This window comes from Myotis yumanensis, unplaced genomic scaffold (assembly GCF_028538775.1).
Source record: "Myotis yumanensis isolate MYYU_CA2020_CCGP unplaced genomic scaffold, mMyoYum1.0.hap1 SCAF_5, whole genome shotgun sequence".
NCBI classification, from domain to species: Eukaryota; Metazoa; Chordata; class Mammalia; order Chiroptera; family Vespertilionidae; genus Myotis; species Myotis yumanensis.
This window is the reverse complement of record NW_027223756.1, coordinates 28,492,421-28,519,982: the sequence shown is the minus strand read 5'-3', so window position 1 is coordinate 28,519,982 and position 27,562 is coordinate 28,492,421. Positions and strand designations below refer to the sequence as shown.

Below are 27,562 nucleotides of genomic sequence, written 5' to 3'. Positions count from 1 at the left end.
ATTAAAAAAATGCTTATACTTAAAATTAATTTTGGTTTGTTGGAGAGAATTGCTTTGCATTATAGAGTTTATTTCAGTAATATTCCCCCTCTTTATGAGGTTTTTATGGTTGTAGTTAATGGATTATTTTTTTTCCATGATAGAAAGTGTTTCCGGAATTAAATTTTTATAAATATTTTAATTTTCAATCTTAGGAAATGTAGGGAAATACTTGTAAGACATATATTTGGCATTATTTGTTCTCAAAGCCTGATACTATGGTACATCAAAATGTTTTTACATCATTGAATTAGTTTTCTTTTTGTTCTCAGTTGAATATCAATTATTTCAGTATTTTTGTTACACCAATTAATGTTTTCCAGTAGTATTTGTTTATCTAAACAGTTAGGGTTGCATACTCATGATGAATTTATAGTTTAATATTTTTAGCTTGAATGGTTTCATTTTATTAATTCTTTAATAGGAAATACATTTACATGGTTTAAAATGTTTCCCTCCCATCTCCAATATTAAGCTACTTAATACATCTTTTTGAGTATTTCAAATATTGCAATACCTTGTTATCTTTCTGGAGATGTTTTCTTTATATACAAATAAACTGCCCTCTCCCATTTTATTCCATAGTGTTCATTTTGCTTTTCCTCTTGTTTTCTTCAATCAATATATCTTCAATCAATAAGTAATGACATATCGTTACTTAAGGGGTTGTCTCATATTTCTTCCCAGATCTATCGTGTCCCATTTTGTAGATATATCATTATTTTTCCCCATTAACACCAACATTTAGTGGAACAATGATTAGCTTTTGCCTAACTTGCATTTTTACAATTTATAAATTATGTTGGTGAGATGTCATTGTGAAATCTCATAGCAAGGAAAATCTTAACATTTCTAAATTAAAATTTTGGTACTGCCCTGGCTGGTGTGGCTTAGTTGGTTGGGCATCATTCCATGCACCAAGTGCACCAAAATGTATAGGGCTGGATCCCAGGTAGGGTGTGTGCAGGAGGCAGCAGGTGGATGTTTCTCTCTCACATCGATGTTACTTTCTCTCTCCCTCTCCCTTCCTCTCTCTCTAAAAATAAATAAAAAATTTTCAAAATTTTGTACTTATGATTGCTTTTATGTTTTCTGATTAAAAAAAATAAGTGTACCATGATACAAACTTCCCTCTTGAGTTGGTTGCTTACCAATACAATGATGTATAACAAAGCTGTACATTTGAATCTACCATAGGCAAGGGTACTCTCCATCTCAAATACAGACAATTGTTTTTCTACAATTGTTGAAAAAAAACAATGTGGGTTTAGCAGGTAGTTAATATTTCACATTTCGTATGATAAAATGTCAATTCCCATTTTTATTGCTTTGCCTATTTCTTGCATTCTCACATGTATTTAATTTTATAAATACACTTGTATCATACTATTCAAATATTTTGAATATCCTATTACTTTGGGGGAAATCCTAGAAATTGAGAAGGGAGTTCTCACCAATTTGTTAGCAATTGGCAGATTTAAAAAAATCAAGTTAATTTAGATTTAAAATAGAAATTCTTTGATTTATGTTATAACTGAAATCTTTCTTTGGGAGAGGAAGTTATTCATAGATTGACTAAGCCTTTTTTTCTATACATAATCTTCTCCCTTAACTAGAATGAATTATTTTTAAAATAGATTTTATTGATTTCAGAGAGGAAAGGAGAGAGAGGATGATAGAAACATCAATGATGAAAAAGAATCATCGATTTCCTGCCTCCTGCACACCCCCTACTGGGGATGGAGCCTGTAACCCCACCCCAACTGGAATGAACCTCCTGGTTCACAGGTCCACGCTCAAACACTGAACACTGAGCCACACCAGCCCCACTAGAATGAATTACGTATTTTTAGAAATAACTGAATACATATTTAAGCTGTTTCTCATGAGAGGACCATTTTCCTTTTCCATGTTAACTTATTTTACATAAATGATTTTAGAAACATTGTATAATTTTCTACTAAAGCCAACAAACAGAATTATTAAAACTATTATACTTAATAGAATTATATTATAAGCTTTCTGGAAGTTGCTAGGAACTGTAATGGAAAGAGGTTTGATACTTAATTTTAATTAACAAATTAGAAAGTTGAAATTTGAGGAGACTTCATTTAAGGCAAAATTTATGAAACACCTTAACCACTATTGAAACACTTTAATAACAAGACTGCAGTTCAATATATCTTTTGTCAAGTCTTAATCTTCCTGCAAGCAAAGGACCCTTTTCTTTTGGGGTTATTATTGGTTAGCAAATGAACTATTTGTTTATTCAAAATAACTGCAATAGAAATTTAGTGATAAGAGCTACTACATTGATCTAGGTTATAATTTTAAGGTGTAACTTGTTGGGGGGAGCTTTGATTACAGTTGTCTTGATGATTTTACAAGTATATCAGAATTTTGACAGAAGGTGTATGTTGGCATGTGTCCATTTGAGAAGTCTCTTTTTGTGACTCTGATTTCTCCTTTTGAGAAAGAGTTTAATCACCTCCAGTTGATGACATTAAGAATGAATTAATGGTGAAATTGAAAGTTGGGCTTTATTTTGATATGAAGCTAGCATTTCACAGGTAAAGATGGAGGTAATTTTATAGAAACAGCTTGAACAAATAATGTATTGAAGAAGAAAACAAGTGATCTATATTGTATGTAAAATAGAATTCACGTTGGGGAGTAGTTGAAAATAACAATGGAAAAGTTACCTTGTGATCACATACCAGGTCATGTAGAAGTGATTCTAATTTCTCAGAATTTTTTAATTTAGTGCAATTCAATAAAAGCTGTAATCATGAAGATAAATGTGATGGTATGTGAAAAGAAAAATGGACTCTAGGCAGACTTTGAATAGGGCAGGTAAGGAAGAAGATGTAATAAAAGGTATCATATTGGTGATACGGAGAATGTTCATACCATTAAAATAAAATGAAAATGTCAAGGGTTGAATTTGGGGGTTATTAATGATTTCTCTTCATATTCCTCAAATTGTAATTAAATTACTTTCCAAACCTATCTCCATTGCAGTTCCTAGAAATTTTCAGCATGTATGGGTGAAAATGACAATTATAACCATAGAAATGAGAAAGATGTAGGTTTGGGAATATCTTAAATAAAACTCTTAATTGAAACATTGGAAGTGGATGGGAACACTTAAATAAAAGCATATAAAAGGTTGAGGTTGAGAGAAAAATATGAGGCCATTTAGGGGCAACTGAAGGATCACAGCATCAGAAAACAATGGGTAGAAATTTCACTAGAATTAGTAATGATGGGGAAGTATGTGAAGGAAAATGTTTTAAGGGGGAGGCCCAACATAAACTGCAGAGAAATTTATAAATGCAAAGAATATAAATATACACTAAAATCTTTATCTTCCATTATTAAGTAAAAGAGCCATCCACAGGAGTATTTGATATTCATTGAACAAAAAAATAATGGACTTCAATAATCTATAAGGTTTTAAAATTTTGGATAAAATTTGTTCATTTAAAATTACATTCTTTTCTCAGAGCATAATATAACAGCATGTCTGATGACTGAAATATAGGCAAATGTTTTTTATGGACATAAAAAGTGTAGGATAATTTGCACTTCTAATTCCCAAACTGCGTTCGAATCACACTTAACTTTTCTTAATTGATTGATATATAAATTATTGGAAGGAAAGTCATTTCACTATGAAAAAGTTGATCCTTTACCCTACTCTAAATTATAAAAGAAGTCAGACAAGATGAAACCGACTCTGCAAATGACAAACATGAGGAGACTTACTATTAAAGTAAGGCAAAAGAAGACTTTTTAAAAAAATTTAAAGAACTAGAGCATAGCGCAGTTATATGAATTCATTTCTTACTTACCCCTTGGAGCCGCATGATGTCGATGTCTACCAGGAAGTTACATCTAGCTAGTATTCAAACACAATCCTCCTATTACTGCATCCTTCCACCAGTGCTGAATGATGGCAGGCGCAGAAGATTTGCATTAACAGACTTGGATCATACAGTATTTCATCTCAATGCCGAGAGATCTTCTGTTGGAAATAAAACAAGTATTTGACATGGTTATTACCCTGGAAGGCCGACTGGGATCTCGGTGTCTGCTGCTCTCGCTTATGTTCCTTGCAGTCTGGGAGGCTGGGAGCGGCCAGGTTCACTACTCGGTCCCGGAGGAGGCCAAGCACGGCACCTTCGTGGGCCGCATCGCGCAGGACCTGGGGCTGGAGCTGGCGGAGCTGGTGCCGCGCCTGTTCCGGGTGGCGTCCAAAGGCCGCGGGGACTTCCTGGAGGTAAATCTGCAGAATGGCATTTTGTTTGTGAATTCTCGGATCGATCGGGAGGAGCTGTGCGGGCGGAGCTTGGAGTGCAGCATCCACCTGGAGGTGGTGGTGGAGCGGCCGCTGCAGATTTTCCATGTGGAGGTGGAGGTGAAGGACATTAATGACAACCCGCCTGAGTTCCCGGTAAAGGAACAAAGAGTGCTCATTTACGAATCTAGGCTGCCAGATTCTCTGTTTCCACTAGAGGGCGCTTCGGATGAGGATGTTGGTGTAAATTCTATCTTAACCTATAAACTCAGTTCCAGTGAATATTTCTCGCTAGATGTGAAAACAAACAGTGATGATAATACACAAATTGGGCTCGTGTTAAGGAAGACTTTGGACCGAGAGGAAACTCCTGAACATAATTTATTGCTCATGGCCACTGACAGAGGCAAACCTGAGCTCACCGGCAGCGTTCAGGTGCTGGTCACTGTGATGGACGTGAATGACAATGCTCCCCGTTTCCCACAGTCTGAATATGAAGTGAGAATATTCGAAAACTCAGACAACGGCACAATGGTTATCAGACTGAATGCTTCCGATCCCGACGAAGGAATTAATCAGGAGGTTTCTTACTCTTTTAATAGCTTTGTTCCACCCATGGTTATTGATCAGTTTAGCATAGATTCTAATAGTGGAGAAATAAAAATTCGAAATAATTTGGATTTTGAAAAAGTGAAATCCTATAAAATCCGCATTGACGCCACGGACAGAGGCCACCCACCGATGGCGGGTCATTGTACAGTTTTGGTAAAAGTCTTAGATGTTAATGATAACGTCCCTCAGATTTCCTTGACTTCATTGTCCTTTCCAGTCAGGGAAGACGCTCCACTCGGTAGTGTGATTGCCCTAATCAGTGTATACGACCAAGATGCTGGCGCCAATGGCCAGGTGACCTGCGTCCTGATGCCCCACGGGCCCTTCAGGCTGGTGTCCACCTTCAAGAATTACTATTCGCTGGTGCTGGACAGCGCCCTGGACCGCGAGAAGGTGTCACACTACCAGTTGGTGGTGACAGCACGGGATGGGGGCTCGCCTTCGCTGTCGGCCACCGCCAGCCTGTCCGTGGAGGTGGCCGACGTGAACGACAACGCGCCGCTGTTCGCGCAGCCCGAGTACACGGTGTTCGTGAAGGAGAACAACCCGCCCGGCTGCCACATCTTCACGGTGTCGGCGCGGGACTTGGACGCGCAGGAGAACGCGCTGGTGTCCTACTCGCTGGTGGAGCGGCGGGTGGGCGAGGGCGCGCTGTCGAGCTACGTGTCGGTGCACGCGGAGAGCGGCAAGGTGTACGCGCTGCAGCCTCTGGACCACGAGGAGCTGGAGCTGCTGCAGTTCCAGGTGAGCGCGCGCGACGCGGGCGTGCCTCCTCTGGGCAGCAACGTGACGCTGCAGGTGTTCGTGCTGGACGAGAACGACAACGCGCCCGCGCTGCTGACTCCGGCTCCAGGCGGCCCAGGCGGTGCTGTGAGCGAGCTGGTGTCGGGGTCGGTGGGCGCGGGCCACGTGGTGGCGAAGGTGCGCGCGGTGGACGCGGACTCGGGCTACAACGCGTGGCTGTCCTATGAGCTGCTGCCGGCGGCGGGTGGTGCGCGCAGCCCGTTCGGCGTGGGGCTGTACACGGGCGAGATCAGCACGACGCGCGCCCTGGACGAGGCGGACTCTCCGCGGCAGCGCCTGCTGGTGCTGGTGAAGGACCACGGGGAGCCGGCGCTGGCGGTCACGGCCACTGTGCTGCTGTCGCTGGTGGACAGCGGCCAGGCGCCCAAGGCCTCTTCGCGATTGTCTTCTAGCTCTGCGAGCGCGGAGGTGGCGCTGGTGGACGTGAACGTGTATCTGATCATCGCCATCTGCGCGGTGTCCAGCCTGTTGGTGCTCTCGCTGCTGCTGTACACGGCTCTGCGGTGCTCCGCGACGCCCACTGACGGCGCAAGCGAGCCGCGGAAGCCGGTGCTGGTGTGCTCCAGCGCGGTGGGCAGCTGGTCTTACTCACAGCAGAGGCGGCAGAGGGTGTGCTCTGGGGAGGGGCCGCCCAAGACGGACCTCATGGCTTTCAGCCCCAGCCTACCTCAGGGTCCCAGCTCTGCAGACAACGTGAGTCTAAAGAATTTTTATTTTCAGCTACTTAAAAACGCAGTCTTTTAGGTTTTCTGCTCAAATATTTTTAATATAATTATATATTTAGTTGATAGATTCATATGTAATTTTGTTTTTAATATTATTGCACTTTTTGCACTCTTTATGTTGAATTATATTTACTGGTATGTTAAATATGCAGTTTTGTTTTCAGAGTGTCCAATATTGTAGGTTATAATTGGCGATTTATATTAGTTATTTTTTATTTTTGTGGGAAATTTTTACTAATTGGAATAATGAGTTTACTTTCTATTATATAGTGGAAGTCCCTAACTGAATGTTTACACGCCCCACTTTGCTATGAAGTCTTTATAATCCTTTTTTAAAAAACAAATTTGACATATTCTATATATTTTTATTTATAAAAACTTACCTATTTCAATATCACCTGTTCAATATTGCCTTTTTATGCTTAGTCTAGAACTTGAATTATCTTAATTTTTTCTTATTACTCCAATTTATTTCTCCTTTTCAATCTTCTTTTTCTAGTTACTGAATTCTTTTTAACTTAGTAGTTTTTTTTGCTTGCCCATGATGAATATTGTAACTTAAAAATATAGTTTAAATGATATTTCAGTAGTATATTTATTTTGTTCTTTCTTTGTATAACCAACATACCCACATTCAAAATGTCAAGTAGTATATAGTGACAAGTCTGTCACCTTCAAACCTAAACCAATCACTTTAACTCTTCGAATTTCTGAAACATTTTAAATTTCTTTAGTTTTCTCTAAGATTTTATATGTATATATACAATCTGCCTTTCTTCTTCTTTTTTTTAAAAGCAAGTGCTTATATTTAACCTACTCTTAGTTTTTCTACTATATCTTGGTATTTATGCCATATTATTTCATAAAAAGCTTTCTGGTTGTTTGGTTTTCTCTCTCTTTTAATTACCTGCATCTTATTTTATTGTATGACTATATAGTGATTTATTCATCCATTTCTGTGTTTATACATTAGTGGAACAATACCTTACTTAAACAAACTCAACCGCGAGTATTGTCCACTTTTACAGTTGGTAAAATCTTAGTATACCTTAGGAAGTTATTTTAGGATGTCTGTTTATTGTTTTCAGTGTTCTTTTACATAAAGGTAGAGATGCCCATATTCAATGGAATTATTTACCATTGAGCAGTAATTTGCATCCACACAATCAGAACAAATTTGCTCCTCTTGTTGAAAGAATAGTCAAATTTGTAGAATAACCTATAAATGTTCTAACTTTTGATGATGATGGTAATTGTAATTCTATTTGTATTGCTTTATTTTTCTTTTCTTTTCACATACATACACTTTAAAAACCATTTCCCAAGCATATTTGAAGAAAAATTTAAAATTCTACTTTTGAGGTGGGGGATGACTAGAAGTTGATATGAAATCCTCCTCCATACTCCAATCTTTATCCACCAATTATCACTTTTTTATTACGGTAAGGTTTTTTTCGGAAATTCAAACGGACATACCAAGGCTATGGAAAATTTCCTTTGTTGGTAAAAAGTTCTCACAGAGATATTGAAGAATGCAGTTATCTTTACACAATCTTTCTCATGATTTAGAATGAACTATATAGTAGTTTACTTGAAGATAATGTAAGTAGTTTCACAGAAAATGCTCTTACTCCCCCTTTCCATATTACTTGCACTTACATAAGGATTTAAAATAAGTTTATTCTGTGCCTGAAAATATTGTGATTACATGTTAATCTCATTATCATACATCTGGATTAATAGGTACTTAAGTAAAAGCCATATGTGATGCTTTAGTTAAGTTTTAAAATTTAGAAATCTTCAGTTAGGGTCAAGTTAATGAAATATTCTTACCTCCCAAGAAAACCTTCAAGTAAAGAATGCTGGCTAATACATATTTTATGAAGTCTTTTCTGATAGTAAGAAAAGGGTTTTCTTGTTGTTCCAAAATAACTAGAATAAAAGGTCAGTGATAAGCGCCCCTACAGAGGTTCCAATTAAATATATTAAGACAGATCTCATTAAATAAAGGTGTTTTTTAAAATCACAGCCACCCTTGAGAACTGCTAATATATGAATTCGAAGGAGAGCTTAATCACCCACTACTGAGTCATTTAATATGAAAAAGTAAAGTGCAACTTTTGAGGTGTATATATCAATATTTAAAATATTGGGAAAAATTTATTTATGAAGAAAGAGATCCCCAGCTGGAACAAAATTAACGTAAGGAGCCAGGCGGTATAAATACTTCTACGACTGACAAAGGTGAAGATACGCTATTAAGTAGAATAAGAGAAAAGAAAATATTCATTGGATTAAAAGAACCCCATTTTAGCGAGGTAAGTGAATTCAATAATTATTACCCTTTAGAGCCGCTTGATGTCGCTGTCCACAAAGAAGTTCTGTCCAGCCAAGATCCAGCCTTCCTCTAGGAGTCCTGTATCCGTCTCTAAATGCTGAACAATGGCGGAGGCAGCGGAATTGTATTGAAGACTTCAGGAAACGCACCAGTACGCCGTTGTATCAAACAAGCTCTTTGATAGCAATAAAACGAGTACCTGACATGCTGTTTCCTTGGCGAGGAGACCCGGAAGCCCGGTGTCTGCTGCTCTCGCTTCTGTTCCTGGCAGCCTGGGAGACTGGGAGCGACCAAGTTCACTACTCGGTGGCGGAGGAGGCCAAGCACGGCACCTTCGTGGGCCGCATCGCGCAGGACCTGGGGCTGGAGCTGGCGGAGCTGGTGCCGCGCCTGTTCCGGGTGGCGTCCAAGGGCCGCGGGGACCTCCTGGAGGTAAATCTGCAGAATGGCATTTTGTTTGTGAATTCTCGGATCGACCGCGAGGAGCTGTGCGGGCGGAGCTTGGAGTGCAGCATCCACCTGGAGGTGGTGGTGGAGAGGCCGCTGCAGGTTTTCCACGTGGAGGTGGAGGTGAAGGACATTAACGACAACCCGCCGGTGTTCCCGGTAAAGGAGCAAAAGCTGCATGTTTCAGAATCCAGATTGCCAGATTCTCGGTTTCCGCTAGAGGGCGCTTGGGATGCAGATATTGGGGCGAACTCCATTTTAACCTACAGGCTTAGCTACAGTGATTACTTCACGCTAGATGTGAATTCAAAAAGTGAGGAGAATAAGCAACTTGAGCTCGTGTTAAGGAAATCTGTGGACCGAGAGGAAACTCCGACACATAACTTATTACTGACGGCCACCGACGGAGGCAAACCTGAGCTCACCGGCAGCGTTCAGGTGCTGGTCACTGTGATGGACGTGAATGACAATGCTCCCCGTTTCCCACAGTCTGAATATGAAGTGAGAATATTCGAAAACTCAGACAACGGCACAATAGTTATCAGACTGAATGCTTCCGATCCCGACGAAGGAACTAATCGGGAGGTTTCTTACTCTTTTAATAGCTTTGTTCCACCCATGGTAATTGACCAGTTTAGCATAGATTCAAATAGTGGAGAAATAAAAATTCGAAATAATTTGGACTTTGAAAAAGTGAAATCCTATAAAATCCGCATTGACGCCACGGACAGAGGCCACCCACCGATGGCGGGTCATTGTACAGTTTTGGTAAAAGTCTTAGATGTTAATGATAACGTCCCTCGGATTTCCTTGACTTCAATGTCCCTTCCAGTCCCAGAAGATGCGCCACTGGGTACCGTCATTGCCTTAATCAGCGTGTCCGACTTGGACTCCGGTGTCAACGGGCAGGTGACCTGCACCTTGTCATCCCATGCCCCCTTCAAGCTGGTGTCCACCTTCAAGAATTACTATTCGCTGGTGCTGGACAGCGCCCTGGACCGCGAGAAGCTGTCACACTACCAGTTGGTGGTGACAGCCCGGGATGGGGGCTCGCCTTCGCTGTCGGCCACCGCCAGCCTGTCCGTGGAGGTGGCCGACGTGAACGACAACGCGCCGCTGTTCGCGCAGCCCGAGTACACGGTGTTCGTGAAGGAGAACAACCCGCCCGGCTGCCACATCTTCACGGTGTCGGCGCGGGACTTGGACGCGCAGGAGAACGCGCTGGTGTCCTACTCGCTGGTGGAGCGGCGGGTGGGCGAGCGCGCGCTGTCGAGCTACGTGTCGGTGCACGCGGAGAGCGGCAAGGTGTACGCGCTGCAGCCTCTGGACCACGAGGAGCTGGAGCTGCTGCAGTTCCAGGTGAGCGCGCGCGACGCGGGCGTGCCTCCTCTGGGCAGCAACGTGACGCTGCAGGTGTTCGTGCTGGACGAGAACGACAACGCGCCCGCGCTGCTGCCACATGGGCCGAGCGGCGGGGGTGGCGCAGTGAGCCACTTGGTGTCGGGGTCGGTGGGCGCGGGCCACGTGGTGGCGAAGGTGCGCGCGGTGGACGCGGACTCGGGCTACAACGCGTGGCTGTCCTATGAGCTGCTGCCGGCGGCGGGTGGTGCGCGCAGCCCGTTCCGCGTGGGGCTGTACACGGGCGAGATCAGCACGACGCGCGCCCTGGACGAGGCGGACTCTCCGCGGCAGCGCCTGCTGGTATTGGTGAAGGACCATGGCGAGCCAGTGCTTATGGCCACAGCCACTGTGCTGCTGTCGCTGGTGGACAGCGGCCAGGTGCCGAAGACCTCGTTGCGAGTGTCTTCTGGTGCCATGAGCGCTGAGACAGCTCCGGTGGACGTGAACGTGTACCTGATCATCGCCATCTGCGCGGTGTCCAGCCTGTTGGTGCTCTCGCTGCTGATTTACTTGGCGCTGCGGTGCTCAGCGCCACCCACCGAGGGTGCGTGCGGGTCGGGGAAGCCCGTGCTGGTGTGCTCCAGCGCGGTGGGGAGCTGGTCTTACTCACAGCAGAGGCGGCAGAGGGTGTGCTCTGGGGAGGGGCCGCCCAAGACGGACCTCATGGCCTTTAGCCCTAGTCTTCCTCCAGGTCCTCCTGGATCTGTAGTTGCAGTGGGAGATCCAGAAGCTTCTTTTGACTCCACTGGGAAGGTAGGTTGCTCTTATACTTTATGTATCAATATATTTATTAATTTAGTCTAGAAAATATTCTTATTACTTATACAGTACATTTAAATAGTTTTTATCCATTTATTTTTAGGTATCTGGTCTAATTTAAACATTTACTTCCAGAATGCGAATACCTTAAATTTATAGCTATTTTTGTGTTTGTTTCCACTTCCAATTGAGAATCATTATAAGCCATATGTTGAACAATTATTCATTAGGTACTGAATTACTTAAAAAAAATCCTCATCCAAGGATATCTTTTTTTTAAAAATTGATTTTAGAGAGAGGAAAGGAGAAATATAGAGAGAAACATGGACCTGTTGCCTCCCCTTTGCTACCCTGTGGGGGTTTGGACCTAGGGGCTCCCTCCACCCCAGAGGATCCAGCCAGTCTCAGTGGAACCAGCCATGTACTGGACCACCCTCCAACCAACTGAGCCAGACCGGCCAGGGATGAATTACTTCTACTTAATACCTGTTATGGGCGTCATATTGAATTACTAAAGTTGTGATGTCATTGTACCTGGACATATTTGTTGAAAATCAATTTAGTTTTTACATGTTAAGTAAACTTCAATACCACTCTCTATCATCATTTATTCATTTCTAAGGTATGGATAATATCTCATTTAATAGCTTTGCTTATAAGAAACCTCATAGCAGAAATATGTAGTAACTGTTACTAGTCAACTTTGTAGTTTTCTACCTTTCTGTGGGTGGAGAACTTTGAGAGACATGGTTGGTCAGCACTACTGAGTATTTATAACGTCAATGAGTAACCTCCAGTGTATGCCTGAAAACAGTTGCTTTAACTTGAGGGATCTAATTTTAACAGCAAATGTTACAAATATAATTCTTATTAAAAATGTGTAGAATTTTTTCTATATGTCTGACAACATAGGCCATAAGAAAATGCTGATTGAGAATTTTCTCTACACTTAGAATATTTATTGAAATTCATATTTTATCTGATATTGGAGAAAATACATCCCAATTGATATTTTCTTTCTTCAAAAATCTTTCTCCTATCTGTCAAAAACTTCTGGTAAGGATATAAAGTTTGGACATTAAAGATCTACCTATATTCTACACTTTGAGTTCTCTTAAAATTCATAGTTTGGAACTTAATTACCTCTACCAGTTTATATGAGTATTTACTTTTTCTTCAATATTCCAAAAGACAGAAATCTGGATATTAGGTGATGCAGCTGTAAAGTCACTACATGGCAAACTTATATTTCCTGAATTGTGGTTTGTGCCTTTCAAGTTGGTGGTTCTTCACACGCTATTGTTAGTTCAAGCATTTGTTTTCTAATTAATATTTTAAAAACTTCCTTTGTATGTATGTGGAGTTTTTGTGATGCGATTATAGTTCTATTCTATATTTCTATTGTGTTAGGTATTTTAGACAATGTTCCTTAATTAAAAACTCAGTGGAACAAGATCAGAGTGGTCTTGAGAATAGAGCCACAGTAGTATAACCATGAAAATGAAAGTAACTTAGTTATTCCGAATAAATATTTCAATAATTTAAAAAATTTCATTCTATAGAACACATGTTTGGTACATCCTACAAAACAATATTTTATTTTATTTCTTTTAAAACTTGAAGAGTCTCTGAATTTCCATGGTAAAACCTGTCTGTCAGCACAATCCACCTTAAATCTAGGTTTATACCTTCAAATATCTCTGTCCTTGCACTTTTTTTTTCAGGTTCCATATGTTACTTAAACTTGGGCTGAGGTATCTGAATATGTTATATTTGATTAAGGAGCACTAAAAATGTCACCCCCCACCCTTACCAGTTTGGCTCAGTGGCTAGGCAAAACTATTAGATAATTCCAAAAATATATATTTGGGGTATTTGAAAAGCTTAAACATAACAATGATGAAAGTAGTTGTCTATGAAAGTGAAAAATCATACATTTTTGAATTATTTTATTTATAATCATAATTAAGATTCTTTTTGCCCATGTAAGATGTACATAAAAAAGTAAAACTTTGTTCTGTATAACTGATTTCTCAATAAAAGCCTTTTATGTTTTCCTAAAAACAGGAGCCTCTACTCAGCCTGAGCAGTAGCATTAGTGAAGGCGCTGTAGAGTAACAATATTATATTGGTAATAATTTTCCCCAAGGAACCAATCTGTGTCTCCAGCATTATGAAAATAAATGCGGCTAAACTGAGGCCCGAGACTAATAGCCATTTATGAAGCACTCACTTTCCTTAAGGTACTATCCTACGCACTTAATTTACACAACCACCATATTATTATACAAATGTTATAAAAGTAGTTGTGTAAATTATTTCCCCCAAGTCACATTATTAGTAAGTTGGGAAATAGAAATCAGAATGGAGAAATTTCTGATGTTGAAGCTAGTATTCTCTTTTAGGATATCCAAATACCTCACAGAGAATTGATACTTAAAATTAGTGTCTGAATAAGGTTTATTTAATCTCAAAATAATGACAAAGAGAAATGAATTGTGTCAGAAATTGAAGTTACCTAAATTTGTTATCCAACGAAATATGAGTACACTCATTGTTATGCAGATATTAAGGGTATATTCAAATTTAGCTAATGAAATTATAATCATGGTTAGGGAAAGAATGACTTCTCCAAGATTCTACATTTACTAGGGATCTGTACTGGGGATGGACAATGATTGTTATTATTCACAAAAGAGACATAATGTGAAGCTTTGATAGTCCGTAGAGATACAGATATGTAAAAATAGAGTGGACAGTCCAGAGGACATGAACCTCAGTGAGAATGACAACTAGGCCTTTCGGGGCTTCATGTACAGGGCACTTTCTGTCCTGGACAATATCAAGGAGGGCTTCTCCTTCTGGCCTGAGCTGTGCTTCCCCAGGGTTTCAACACCCTATCAGCGCCCCTGAAGTTCTCACTGTTTGAGGCCCACCGGAGCCTATGGAGCCCCCGATACCTCCTCTCCTACCACAGTCACCGCCACCTCCTTCTAGCACTGTCCTCCTTCCCATCCGACCTGAAGGACGGGTAGGGATGAGGACAGCTGAGCAGGTTGTGAGGATTGTGGGACCCTGGGGTCATCTTGGAATACAGGAGTGAGTGTGTCTGTGTTGGGAGAGGCTGTGCCCCTGAATCGTGAGCATGAAGAGCTGGCTGCAGGCTGTGCCTGCTGGTGGAGGGGCCTCCTGCAGCTGAACTATGTATGCCCTTGCAGAATTGAAGTATCAAATCATGGGGGAAAAGAAAAAGATTTGATTGAAAAAGAAGGTAACCAATGGAATTGTACTTACACATTAAGCCACCGGATGTCGCTGTCTTCCACAAAATGGGTTTTTAGAACAAAGGCATAATCCTGTGATTCTCAAGGACCAGGAAGGAGCGTCATTCTGAGATCTCAGCCATTTCGATATAATTGAATGTAAGAAACCCAACAGGAAAATTCAGAGCATGTTAGTCTTCTAGACCGCTGATTCATGGATTTGTAAAACCGGGAAAGTATGTATGATGTTGGTTTACAGACCCAGCAACCTGAGAACCGGCCATCTGCTGCTTTCACTTCTGCTCCTCGCATCCTGGGAGATCGGGATTTGCCAGGTCCATTATTGGGTCCCCGAAGAGGCCAAACACGGCACCTTCGTGGGTCGCATCGCGCAGGATCTGGGGCTGGAGCTGGCGGAGCTGGTGCCGCGCCTGTTCCGGGTAGCGTCCAAAGGCCGCGGGGACCTCCTGGAGGTAAATCTGCAGAATGGCATTTTGTTTGTGAATTCTCGGATCGATCGGGAGGAGCTGTGCGGGCGGAGCGTGGAGTGCAGCATCCACCTGGAGGTGATCGTGGAGAGGCCGCTGCAGGTTTTCCATGTGGAGGTGGAGGTGAAGGACATTAACGATCACTCTCCGGTATTCTCTGTCTCAGAACAAAAGCTGGCAATACCGGAATCTCGACTGCTTGACTCTCGATTTCCACTAGAAGGCGCATCTGATGCGGATGTTGGAGAAAACGCAAAGCTTACCTACAGACTCAGCCCAAATGAGTTTTTCATTCTTGATATTATAAACAAGAAAGACAAAGGCAAATTCCCAGTACTTGTGCTACGAAAACTGCTGGATCGTGAAGAAAATCCTCAGCTTTTGTTGTTGTTAACAGCAACCGATGGAGGCAAACCCGAACTTACTGGATCTGTTTCTCTGCTGATCCTGGTGTTGGATGCCAATGATAATGCCCCAACATTTGACCGATCCATATATGAAGTGAAGATGTATGAAAATGCACCAAACCAAACGTCAGTAATATGGCTAAATGCTTCTGATGCAGATGAAGAAATAAACAAGGAATTGATATATTCATTTAGCTCCTTGGTTACACCCAGCATAAGAAGGAAATTTCTAATGAATGAAAGCACGGGAGAAATAAGAGTAAATGATGCTATTGACTTTGAAGATAGTAACACTTATGAAATACATGTAGATGTTACAGATAAAGGAAACCCACCAATGGCTGGTCACTGCACTGTCCTAGTGGAAATCCTGGATGAAAATGACAATTCGCCCGAGGTGGTTGTCACTTCGCTGTCTCTCCCGGTGCTAGAGGATGCTCAGTTGGGCACTGTCATCGCCTTGATCAGCGTGTCTGACCGTGACTCTGGCGCCAATGGGCAGGTGACCTGCTCCCTAACACCCCATGTCCCCTTCAAGCTGGTGTCCACATTCAAGAATTACTATTCCCTGGTCCTGGATAGCGCTCTGGACCGCGAGAGTGTGGCGAACTATGAGCTGGTGCTGACAGCGCGGGACCAGGGTTCGCCTTCGCTGTCGTCCACAGCCAGCCTGTCCGTGGAGGTGGCCGACGTGAACGACAACGCGCCGCTGTTCGCGCAGCCCGAGTACACGGTGTTCGTGAAGGAGAACAACCCGCCCGGCTGCCACATCTTCACGGTGTCGGCGCGGGACTTGGACGCGCAGGAGAACGCGCTGGTGTCCTACTCGCTGGTGGAGCGGCGGGTGGGCGAGCGCGCGCTGTCGAGCTACGTGTCGGTGCACGCGGAGAGCGGCAAGGTGTACGCGCTGCAGCCTCTGGACCACGAGGAGCTGGAGCTGCTGCAGTTCCAGGTGAGCGCGCGCGACGCGGGCGTGCCTCCTCTGGGCAGCAACGTGACGCTGCAGGTGTTCGTGCTGGACGAGAACGACAACGCGCCCGCGCTGCTGCCGCCTGTGGCGGGCGGCGAGGGCCGCGCCCTGTCCGAACTGGTGTCGCGGTCGGTGGGCGCGGGCCACGTGGTGGCGAAGGTGCGCGCGGTGGACGCGGACTCGGGCTACAACGCGTGGCTGTGCTATGAGCTGCTGCCGGCGGCGGGTGGTGCGCGCAGCCCGTTCCGCGTGGGGCTGTACACGGGCGAGGTCAGCACGACGCGCGCCCTGGACGAGGCGGACTCTCCGCGGCAGCGCCTGCTGGTGCTGGTGAAGGACCACGGCGAGCCGGCGCTTATGGCCACAGCCACTGTGCTGCTGTCGCTGGTGGACAGTAGCCCGGCGCCAAAGACCTCGTTGCGAGTATCTTCTGGTGCCATGAGCGCTGAGACAGCTCTGGTGGACGTGAACGTGTACCTGATCATCGCCATCTGCGCGGTGTCCAGCCTGTTGGTGCTCTCGCTGCTGATTTACTTGGCGCTGCGGTGCTCAGCGCCACCCACCGAGGGTGCTTGCGGGCCGCGGAAGCCCGTGCTGGTGTGCTCCAGCGCGGTGGGCAGCTGGTCTTACTCACAGCAGAGGCGGCAGAGGGTGTGCTCTGGGGAGGGGCCGCCCAAGACGGACCTCATGGCCTTCAGCCCCAGTCTTCCACCGTGTCCAGTACCAGAGGTGGAAACGGAAGAACAGTCTATTGGAGGGGACCACTCTAGGAAGGTGGGTATTACTTTTTAATTTTCATATTTTTTTGAATGATATTTTATTTCGCCACCTTTTCCTTGTCAAATACATGTCTTGGAATATCTTCATCCTCTGTCTGTATAGCATATTTCTATAATGCCTTAAATATATCTAGAAATACCTATTGTAGCATAGTTTAGTTTAAAAGTTGATTTTATATTTTGTCTATTGTACCCTGTGCATCAACTTTTGCTGGTTACTTCAATTTAAAAAATATGTCATTTATCCTGAACTTATTTATATTTTTACTACAAATATTTAATGTTTTTGTGGGCTTTAAAATAAGCCTTTAACTTTTTAATGTTACAAATGTTTGTAGGATTAGCACTTTAATTCACAATTTACTTAGTTTTCAAATCTAAATTTAAAAATGACCATGTTATAGTAACAAAAAGACTGAGCGGATCAATTTTCTTCCTGGTAAAAGTGTGCTCTCTATTCCCTAAGTAAAGAATGTGTGTAGTGTAACATAACTTATAATGCATAATAGATCTTTAATATTCAATGTTTATACTTTATTCTTAATAGTACCACATGAAAACAGGAAGTTCATTCATAAAAATGTTCTAATCTATGGAATTAAGTTGTGTTTTAAGCTTTTATTTTTTTTAAAATTTTTATTTTGTAGTAGTGGTACCTGTGTCAGTGTACATTACTCACTTATTTTAGCAGCAGAAAATAATTCCTATTTATTTATATAATTTTACCCAGTATCCTATTGTTTAGCAGAATGAGGCATTGCTTATTATTCAAGCATTAGCTCTTCAACTTTGAGGAAGGAGTTATGATTATGTTTACTAATGAAGAGCATTTGAAAATCAATTTTATTTTAGAAGATTGAAAATGATTCATTTCATCCAAATTAATATTAGAAGTTTCAAAAGAAAATAGAATTATCTTTGTAGAATGTTTTTTTTACTGCTTTGATATCATATAGTACAATTTAGTTTGATAATTCTCTAGTCATCTTAAACAGGGTTGTGTTGGGATGATATAGACTCAGAAATGCAAAACAATTAAATTGCATTGCCTGGCTGGTGTGGCCCAGTGGTTGATCATTGACTTATGAACCAGGAGGTTTAATTGTGGTCAGGGCACATACCCTGATTGCAGGCTCAATCCCTAGTAGGCGGTGTGCAGGAGGCAGGGATCAATGATTCTCTCTCATCATTGATGTTTCTAGCTCTCTCTCCCTCCCTCTCTCTGAAATCAATAAAAAACAAAATAAATAAAATAAATTGCATGGTGGCCAATACTATCTTATTAATTATGCCTTTCTGAAACTGGTTGTTACCCAGTATCTATAATTTTATTTTAAATTTTTTATTAATTTCAGTGTTACCAAATAGTAATGCATCTTGACCCCCCCTTTTTTTTTTTAGCAATTATCTTTTCCTTTCTGTATGCAGATTTAATGTTTACTCTATGTGCATCAAAAATAGCTTCTAATAAAAATTGACACCTCTATTGAAGTTTAGAAACACTAAAAGAGAGAATTGTGGCAGGAATTTAAGAATGGCATTGTCTTCAATGTTAATATTTTCCATGGCCAGTCTCCAACCTTTAGAGATTATAGACGGTAAGTTATGCAGAGTATTTCAACTTGTGTATAGAATTCCTTCTTCTTATATCTGCCCTCTCTTTCAGACCTTTATATCAGTGTTCCCCTCTGCAGAAAAGCCTTGTCTAAAGATAACTCTTGATGTGAGGTATTAATGAAACATAGAATTATGTGTTTGCCAATTTAGTGCTATTTGTTTTATTTTGCCTTCTTTTAAACATATTTTCTTTATAAATACAAGTATTCACAAAAATATTAATCTAACAAGTTAGGATTTTATCTAGCAGCATAATAATCTGACTGGTGTTGCTCAGGGGTTGAGCATTGACACATGAACCAGGAGGTCACAGTTTGATTCCTGGTCAGGGCACATGGGGGGCGGGGGTTGTGGCCTCAATCCCCAGTAGGGGGCATGCAGGAGGCAGGGATGATGATTCTCATCATTGATGTTTCTATCTCTCTCTCTCCCTCTCCCTTCCTCACTTCCATGTACTAAAATCTTCTTGCTTTTATTTAGGGCAAATATGTTGGTCTTAGAAGTAGTTTGAATGATAAATCTTTGGCATAGATTCACTGAATCAGCATTTTAAAGTGTTTCAAATGAAGACTGCACTTTTACATAAAACCTTAGATTCCCTTGGGTATCCACATACAATGTTTTTGTTAGTAGAAAAATTTGGGGTTTTCCTAATGGCTGCCATCTTAGTGGAAGGATTTCAAATATTGAATAGTTGTTCCTTAACAGCCTTGAGAATGATTAAAATATTTTAATTTAAAAAAGACAACATGATAAACTTTATTGTAATTGATAATAGTTATGGAAATCTCAATGTATTTTTTTTGTACTTGAGATAAAAACAGGAAAATAAAATTGAATGAATGAATGGGATTTAGAATACCCTTTATACCACACTCTCCTTAAGCCAATTCTGGAATAAAATGGGTATAAACAAACTGGCAACTATAACTTGAATTCCTGATTCAGTGGTGCGTATTTTTTTAATTAGAGAGAGGTTATCTTTATAAATAGCAATGGATGCAATGCAAATTTAAATTGTCCTTCAGGGTGGAGACAACAGCATTCATCCAGAGCAGATACAGGAATTGGAAAAAAGCTTTAAAGTGAGCCAAAGGTGAGTATACCTTGTATTTCCAGAAACCAGTACTTGGTAAATTCACTAACATGAAAGCAATGAAATATTTGGATGAATTGATAAGTAGCTTACATATTTAGCACTGATTTGAAATATCATTATGTTAAAGAGGTAACTTAGAGAACTTGCATCTTGAGTTACCCTCTACACAACTGGACTAAATGTTTAGAATAATTTAACATAGTATAAAGATTAAGCAATAGAAAATTATAGAATATTAGCAATGGAGTAAACTTAATAAGAACTAATTCCAAAATGATCAATTTCTAAAAAGTCTAAAAAACCAGTATCACTAGTAACCTACAACATGGAGTTTTCATCTTCATATATATGATAATATAGTTGTGTGGTAGCACATTCTCTTACATGTCCATATGCAAGATAAAACTCTTCTTGGAATTCTAATTTATAAGACACACCCACCTTTAAAGATCTAGTGGTCACACACAAGTACTATATAAAGAATTAAAGGCCCACAAAGAAAAACATGGACCAATATGACGGGAATCACAGAAGAAACCATGTAAGTCAAAGAAATACCAGTATAAACGCGAACGTACTTCCATTTTGAGCCACAGGATGTCGTTGTTCTCCAAGGAGAGGATTGTTTTAACAAAGAAAACTACCATTATTCCCAGGATCAGAAAGATTCTCCACCTTTCCGGAGCTTTAAAGACTACAAGCACACCCATATTGTTAAGATCACCTGGGACCACAGGAATAAAGACTCGGAAGAAATATCTCAAAAGGACTACACCTTTCTACTCGCGAAATGTTGATTTACTAACCAGAATCAAGGCATGATGTTAACTTCAGGATCAGGTGACGAGGGAGCCCGGTTTTTGCTGCTCTCGCTTCTGCTCTTCGCTCCTCAGGAGACCGGGAGCCGCCAGGTCCACTACTCGGTCCCCGAGGAGGCCAAGCACGGCACCTTCGTGGGCCGCATCGCGCAGGACCTGGGGCTGGAGCTGGCGGAGCTGGTGCCGCGCCTGTTCCGGGTGGCGTCCAAAGGCCGCGGGGACCTCCTGGAGGTAAATCTGCAGAATGGCATTTTGTTTGTGAATTCTCGGATCGACCGCGAGGAGCTGTGCGGGCGGAGCTTGGAGTGTAGCATCCACCTGGAGGTGGTGGTGGAGAGGCCGCTGCAGGTTTTCCACGTGGAGGTGGAGGTGAAGGACATTAATGACAACCCGCCTGTGTTCCCAGCAACACAAAAAAATCTATTTATTTCCGAAACTAGGGCTCTTGACTCTCATTTTTCGCTAGAGGGCGCCTCCGATGCAGATATCGGAGTCAACGCTCTGCTGAATTACAGACTGAGCCCCAATGAATACTTCTCTCTGGAAGTACCGACCAAAGACGACCAGGTAAAACCGCTTCAACTGGTACTGAAAAAACCTTTAGACAGGGAAGTCGCTTCGGAGCTCCTCTTGGTGCTTAAAGCAACAGATGGGGGCAAACCTGAGCTGACAGGTACTGTAGAAGTACAGGTCACAGTGCTGGATGCAAATGACAACGCCCCAGTATTTGACAAAGCAGTCCATCGGGTAAAGCTACTGGAAAATACAAGGAATGGCACGCTGGTTCTTAGACTCAACGCCTCGGATTTGGACGAGGGTTCAAATAGCCACATTCTTTACTCCTTTGCAAGTGATGTCTCCCCGGATACAGCAGCAACTTTTTGCATAGAACCAGTCACTGGAGAAATAAAAGTAAATGGAAAAATAGATTTTGAAGAAACTCAACTGTGGAAACTTCAAATAGAAGCAGTTGATAATGGAAGTCCCCCAATGTTTGGTCACTGCACCATCTTGGTAGAAGTCGTGGACATCAATGATAACGCTCCGGAGTTGCTAGTGACTTCACTCTCACTTCCTGTTCCCGAGGACGCTCTACTGGGGACCGTCATCGCCTTGATTAGTGTAACCGACCATGATGCCGGTGTCAACGGGCAAGTGACCTGCTCATTAACACCCCAATCCCCCTTCAAGCTGATGCCCACCTTCAAGAATTACTATTCGCTGGTGCTGGACAGCGCCCTGGACCGCGAGAGCGTGGCGAACTACATTGTAGTAGTGACTGCTCGGGATGGGGGCTCACCTTCGCTGTTGTCCACAGCCAGCCTGTCCGTGGAGGTGGCCGACGTGAACGACAACGCGCCGCTGTTCGCGCAGCCCGAGTACACGGTGTTCGTGAAGGAGAACAACCCGCCCGGCTGCCACATCTTCACGGTGTCGGCGCGGGACTTGGACGCGCAGGAGAACGCGCTGGTGTCCTACTCGCTGGTGGAGCGGCGGGTGGGCGAGCGCGCGCTGTCGAGCTACGTGTCGGTGCACGCGGAGAGCGGCAAGGTGTACGCGCTGCAGCCTCTGGACCACGAGGAGCTGGAGCTGCTGCAGTTCCAGGTGAGCGCGCGCGACGCGGGCGTGCCTCCTCTGGGCAGCAACGTGACGCTGCAGGTGTTCGTGCTGGACGAGAACGACAACGCGCCCGCGCTGCTGCCACATGGGCCGAGCGGCGGGGGTGGCGCAGTGAGCCACTTGGTGTCGGGGTCGGTGGGCGCGGGCCACGTGGTGGCGAAGGTGCGCGCGGTGGACGCGGACTCGGGCTACAACGCGTGGCTGTCCTATGAGCTGCTGCCGGCGGCGGGTGGTGCGCGCAGCCCGTTCCGCGTGGGGCTGTACACGGGCGAGATCAGCACGACGCGCGCCCTGGACGAGGCGGACTCTCCGCGGCAGCGCCTGCTGGTGCTGGTGAAGGACCACGGGGAGCCGGCGCTGGTGGCCACCGCCACTGTGCTGCTGTCGCTGGTGGACAGCGGTCAGGCGCCCAAGGCCTCTTCGCGAGCTTCTTTGGGTGCCCAGGGCTCAGGGACGGCGCTGGTGGACGTGAACGTGTACCTGATCATCGCCATCTGCGCGGTGTCCAGCCTGTTGGTGCTCACACTGTTGCTCTACACAGCGCTGCGATGCTCCGCGCCGCCCACCGAGGGCTGGTGCGGACCAGGAAAGCCCAAGCTAGTGTGCTCCAGCGCGGTGGGGAGCTGGTCATTTTCGCAGCAGAAGCCGCAGAGGGTGTGCTCTGGGGAGGGGCCGCCCAAGACGGACCTCATGGCCTTCAGTCCTAGTGTACCTCCTGGTTCTAGAGATAACGGAGAACAACAGGAGATTTGCGGGAATGTAAGTACAGTAATTCTGGGATGTATTTCATGGCTATTAATGTCAACCACATAGTTCACCAATATTTAATGTAATTTTTATTGCTTAATTTATTTGTTTTGTCCTTTCTCTTGCGATGGCTTATTTTAAAGCAAACCGGAAGTCCAGCCATTTTTATTACTTTGCACTACAATCTTCATGAACACACCTCCACTCAGTAATAACAAAAATGAAATAGGTGGCTAAAGCTTCCTGTGAATGCATAAGTTTCAGTCTGGAAAGAGGCAAGGTTCACTGATGAGAAATGACGGGCATGGGCAAGGCTCTAATCTTCTACTTCTCAATTTTGCAGCAAGTTCATTCTTCCTACCCATTTTTTTAAAAATTCTAAGCGGTGGCCTCCACTTATTATGTTTATTCATTGCCATAATAATGCATAACTTTATAATTTAGTTAATTTGAGTTCAAACATGTTTAAATTCTTACCTTCCTATAATCCATAAATTCATCTATTACTAATGGGCATGGGCTGGTGAGGTGGCCTCATTTTATAAATCGTTTTGTTTCTTTTAAAAAAAATCTTTATTGTTGAAAGTATTACATATGTCCCTTTTTTTCTCCCAATGACCCCTTATAGCCCACCCCTGTCCACTGCCCCAGGCCTCCACCACCGACTGACTGTGTCCATGGGTTATGCATATATGCATACAAGTTCTTTGGTTGATCTCTTCCCACCAACCCACCCTCCCACACCTTCCCTCTGAGACTTCACAGTCTGTGCCATGCTTTTATGTCTCTGGATCTATTTTGTTCAACAGTTTATTTTGTTCATTAGATTCCACATATGAGTGAGATCATGTGATACTTGTCTTTCTCTGACTGGCTTATTTTGCTTAGCATAATACTTCCTCAGTCCCTCCATGCTGTCTCGAATGGTAAAAGATCCTTCTTTCCATTTTTTTCTTTATAATCAATGGTGTGCTTCTTTGAAATAGTGGGTGGAGTTTCTCCTTGACTTTGGGGATGATTTTACTTCTCTGTCTTTAATCCCCCTATAATTTCAAGCTCATTTTCTTCTTAGTCTTCAGCTGCTTTAGACATTTTCCCTTTATTTCCTAATATAAGACCAGTTTGCTAATTGCCTGTTGAACCCATTGCTGTTCTCCTCCTGATTAATTCATTAAGCTCCTCTATTGTATTTGGAAGATTTTTTGAGCATTTATTATACTTTCTTCCATTCATGGCACCTGCCATGAAACTGTGTGGAAGTATTTTAGGGTAGGAAAAGTCATACTTCTTTATGCTTTGTGATTGAGAGAGTCTTCTCATGCATGGGGGATTGTGGATTCTGCTGCCTGTGTTCCCCAAGCCACTTGGTCCTCAAAATAACAGGTCTTTAAGTAACTTAAGCATAACAATTGTGGAACTTCCACTTGACATGTCCACTTAGCACTAGTACTTGACAATGGTGTTGTTGATGGCATTTCAGAATTTAACATTGTGTACTTTAGATACATTTGATGCAAACACTTTTTTGGTCACAAAGTTCTATTCATGGGAATTTAAGAACTTTTATTTTGAGCTGTAAGGTTGTGAACCAAATAATGTGGAAGGGTTTTTTGTGTTTGTTTTTGACCCCTGAATACAAATTAGAGACACTTTAATTGGATTGTTGGAAATAAATTGTTTATGCTAATTGACATGTGGGAGGAGACCATGTTATAATAGGGTGAAGTTAATAGAAATGGCTGAGAAGGCATTAGTGGTCATTTTCTGCCTAAAAAGTAGGATGATTTCAGAAAAGGAAAAACCATGCCCTAGTTACTGTACTGGGATTGTCTTTATCCTTAGCTATAGAATAGAATAAGAGCAAACATTGGTCACTGACTATAATAAACCACCATGATGTGAGCTATTTCATTTGTTAGACATGATATGAATATGAAGGGCTTAAAATGCATAATTTCATTTATTTCCTATAACAGCATGTAAATTACATGTGACTATCTGAATTTTAAAGATGATATAATAAATGGTGAGATATCTATCTTGTCCACTGCCATCCAGCTAGTACATGATAAAGATGATATTCAAATGCATATCTATTAAGGTCTTTCAGGTTTCATTCTTCTTCAGTCTTATTGTTGTCTGAGAGATTTGTGCCAACTGAACAAATAATCTGTGATCAAAGAACTGTATATACTTGAATAAGCCATGATAGGCAGAGTGAACATCACTGAGTATATGCTATAAATTTGTTAATACAATTTTGAATAGTACTTCTAACCTTTTGATTTTCAAGAACCTCCTGGGTTTCTAAGAATTACTTCAAGATTTATTTATCTATGTTTTCAATAAGTAATAATACTAGACTTATTATAAAATATTAGTGGATGATGAGGACTAGTAGAACGTTAAACCATGCACTCTAATACATGACTAGCAGGGCATCCAGTTGGAATTTAAGACTCACCAGATTGGTTTAGTAAGGGTCAGACACAAAGTTCCTCAGTCTTTTCAATGATTTTACAAAATGAGTTTACCAATGATATTGATGTGACTTCTTGGCATTAGTCTATTGCCAGATCCCAGGCCAATCCCCAAAGGTAAGTTCAACAGTAGCATAATCTCTTCTAAAGGGGCTAGTTGAGATGGTGATAACTGAAATATCACAGCCAAAATGCAAAAGATGAGTCATTGGTTCATACAATATCAAAAATTCTTTTATGATCTGGTGTTTGTCCAGTTTCACTTCATATACTCACAAAATACCCCATTACTGAAAAGTAATTATTTTTTTCAAGCACAAGAAATCTTTTATTAGATTACTTAATATATATAAATTCTTTTACAAAGTCATGCAAAAGACTTTCGAGTATCTTGTGGTTTTAGATTTCACACCAAGGAAGGTTGAGGACTACAGTAACATTACACGAAGAAAACATCAGGGAGGCAGATGCTAAGAGAGTCTGAATTTGTACCTTCATTTGGGAAACAAAGAGAAAATAGAGGTCTGAGAGCTCCTTTGAGAAATTATAAATGAGGAGTCTCTTTGTCACATCACAGAATGATATCTGTCCATACTTATATTCTAGGAAAATTCCAACTTGGTGAATCTGCTAGTAATTCTTAAATTCTCATTTTAATTCAGACATGTAATATCTTCATCACCCTTGGGTAAACTTTCTCCATATCTCTATCTATTTTTGAAGACTCTACATTGCATGTCACTTCTCAATTCCAATTTCCGTAATGAAGTGGTGGAATATCTTTGCTTCCTTTTTCTCCAAAATAAATCTGACAGGCTTCAAATATCATGTTAAATCTACTGTTATCTAGTGTAATGTTATATTTTGATTAGAGACCAATATGACTCTTTTATAGATGTATAACATAATTCAGTGTCATAAAAGATGGAGAATTTGCTTTATTAGTTTTTAAAGAAAGAATTTGCATTTACTTTATAAGAGTTCTAGCAGAATGATAATATCAGGAAAAGAGTAAATTTGAAAAAAGTGAAACAAGATCTGAAATTGGAAATTTCAGAATAATACAGGGTGGGGCAAAAGTAGGTTTACAGTTGTTAAGTGTGCAAAACACAGAGTTTATTCTTGTATTATTATTTATTAATTACTGTATTATTTTCATATAAACAACTATAAACCTACTTTTGCCTCACCCTGTGCTTATAAACATGTGTGTACATTCAAGGAAAAGAAAAATATTAACACATAATAAGTATACTAGTGATTTCTTTATATGTCATTGCAATATTTTTAGATTGGAGATGAACCATCAAAACTATACAACAAAATACTTAAGCTACAGTGTATATATTCTGAATCACTTTCTACACTTCTGCATCCATTGCAGAAGTTATTTGCCATTTGGTTAGATTGTTTATTTTTTTATTTTTATTTTTAAAATATATTTTATTGATTTTTTACAGAGAGGAAGGGAGAGAGATAGAGAGTTAGAAACACCGATGAGAGAGAAACATCGATTAGCTGCCTCCTGCACACTTCCCACTGAGGATGTGCCTGCAACCCAGGTACATGCCCTTGACCGGAATCAAACCTGGGACCTTTCAGTCTGCAGGCTGACGCTCTATCCACTGAGCCAAACCGGTTTCGGCTAGATTTTTTATTTTTCAGTGCACTTTTAGGCACATAAAGGAGATACAATTAGGTGTCATTTATTTTGTTTTGGATAAAATTATGATCTTAAACCCAAAAATCTTTTAACAAGATGCAGGTCAGCTGTTTTCATGAATATATCTTAACTAGATATACAAAAACCAATATAGATAACTTAGAAATACCAATATGGTATAGACAT

The 27,562-nt window shown here is 41.9% G+C and overlaps 2 protein-coding genes across 10 annotated transcripts in view; both read left to right on the top strand.

The window, feature by feature from the left end:
- Window positions 1-27,562, top strand: part of LOC139010400 (protocadherin alpha-C2) — a 171,271-nt gene that overhangs the window by 43,336 nt on the left and 100,373 nt on the right. Inside the window, exons 1-2 of one of the 9 annotated variants that reach the window (XM_070414801.1) lie at window positions 14,912-17,327; window positions 20,705-20,894. The exons of 5 other annotated variants lie outside the window; for them this stretch is intronic. In XM_070414801.1, the coding sequence (XP_070270902.1) occupies window positions 14,931-17,327; window positions 20,705-20,845 (2,538 nt within the window). In that variant the 5' untranslated portion in view covers window positions 14,912-14,930 and the 3' untranslated portion in view covers window positions 20,846-20,894. Of the gene's footprint in view, window positions 1-8,992; window positions 11,420-14,911; window positions 17,328-20,704; window positions 23,246-27,562 lie in introns of those variants that run through there. 3 more of the 9 variants (XM_070414791.1, XM_070414790.1, XM_070414796.1) reach the window with 3 other exon arrangements.
- Window positions 4,094-6,499, top strand: LOC139010048 (protocadherin alpha-6-like). Its single transcript, XM_070414176.1, has one exon. The coding sequence runs from the start codon at window positions 4,094-4,096 to the stop codon at window positions 6,497-6,499; it is 2,406 nt and encodes an 801-aa protein (XP_070270277.1).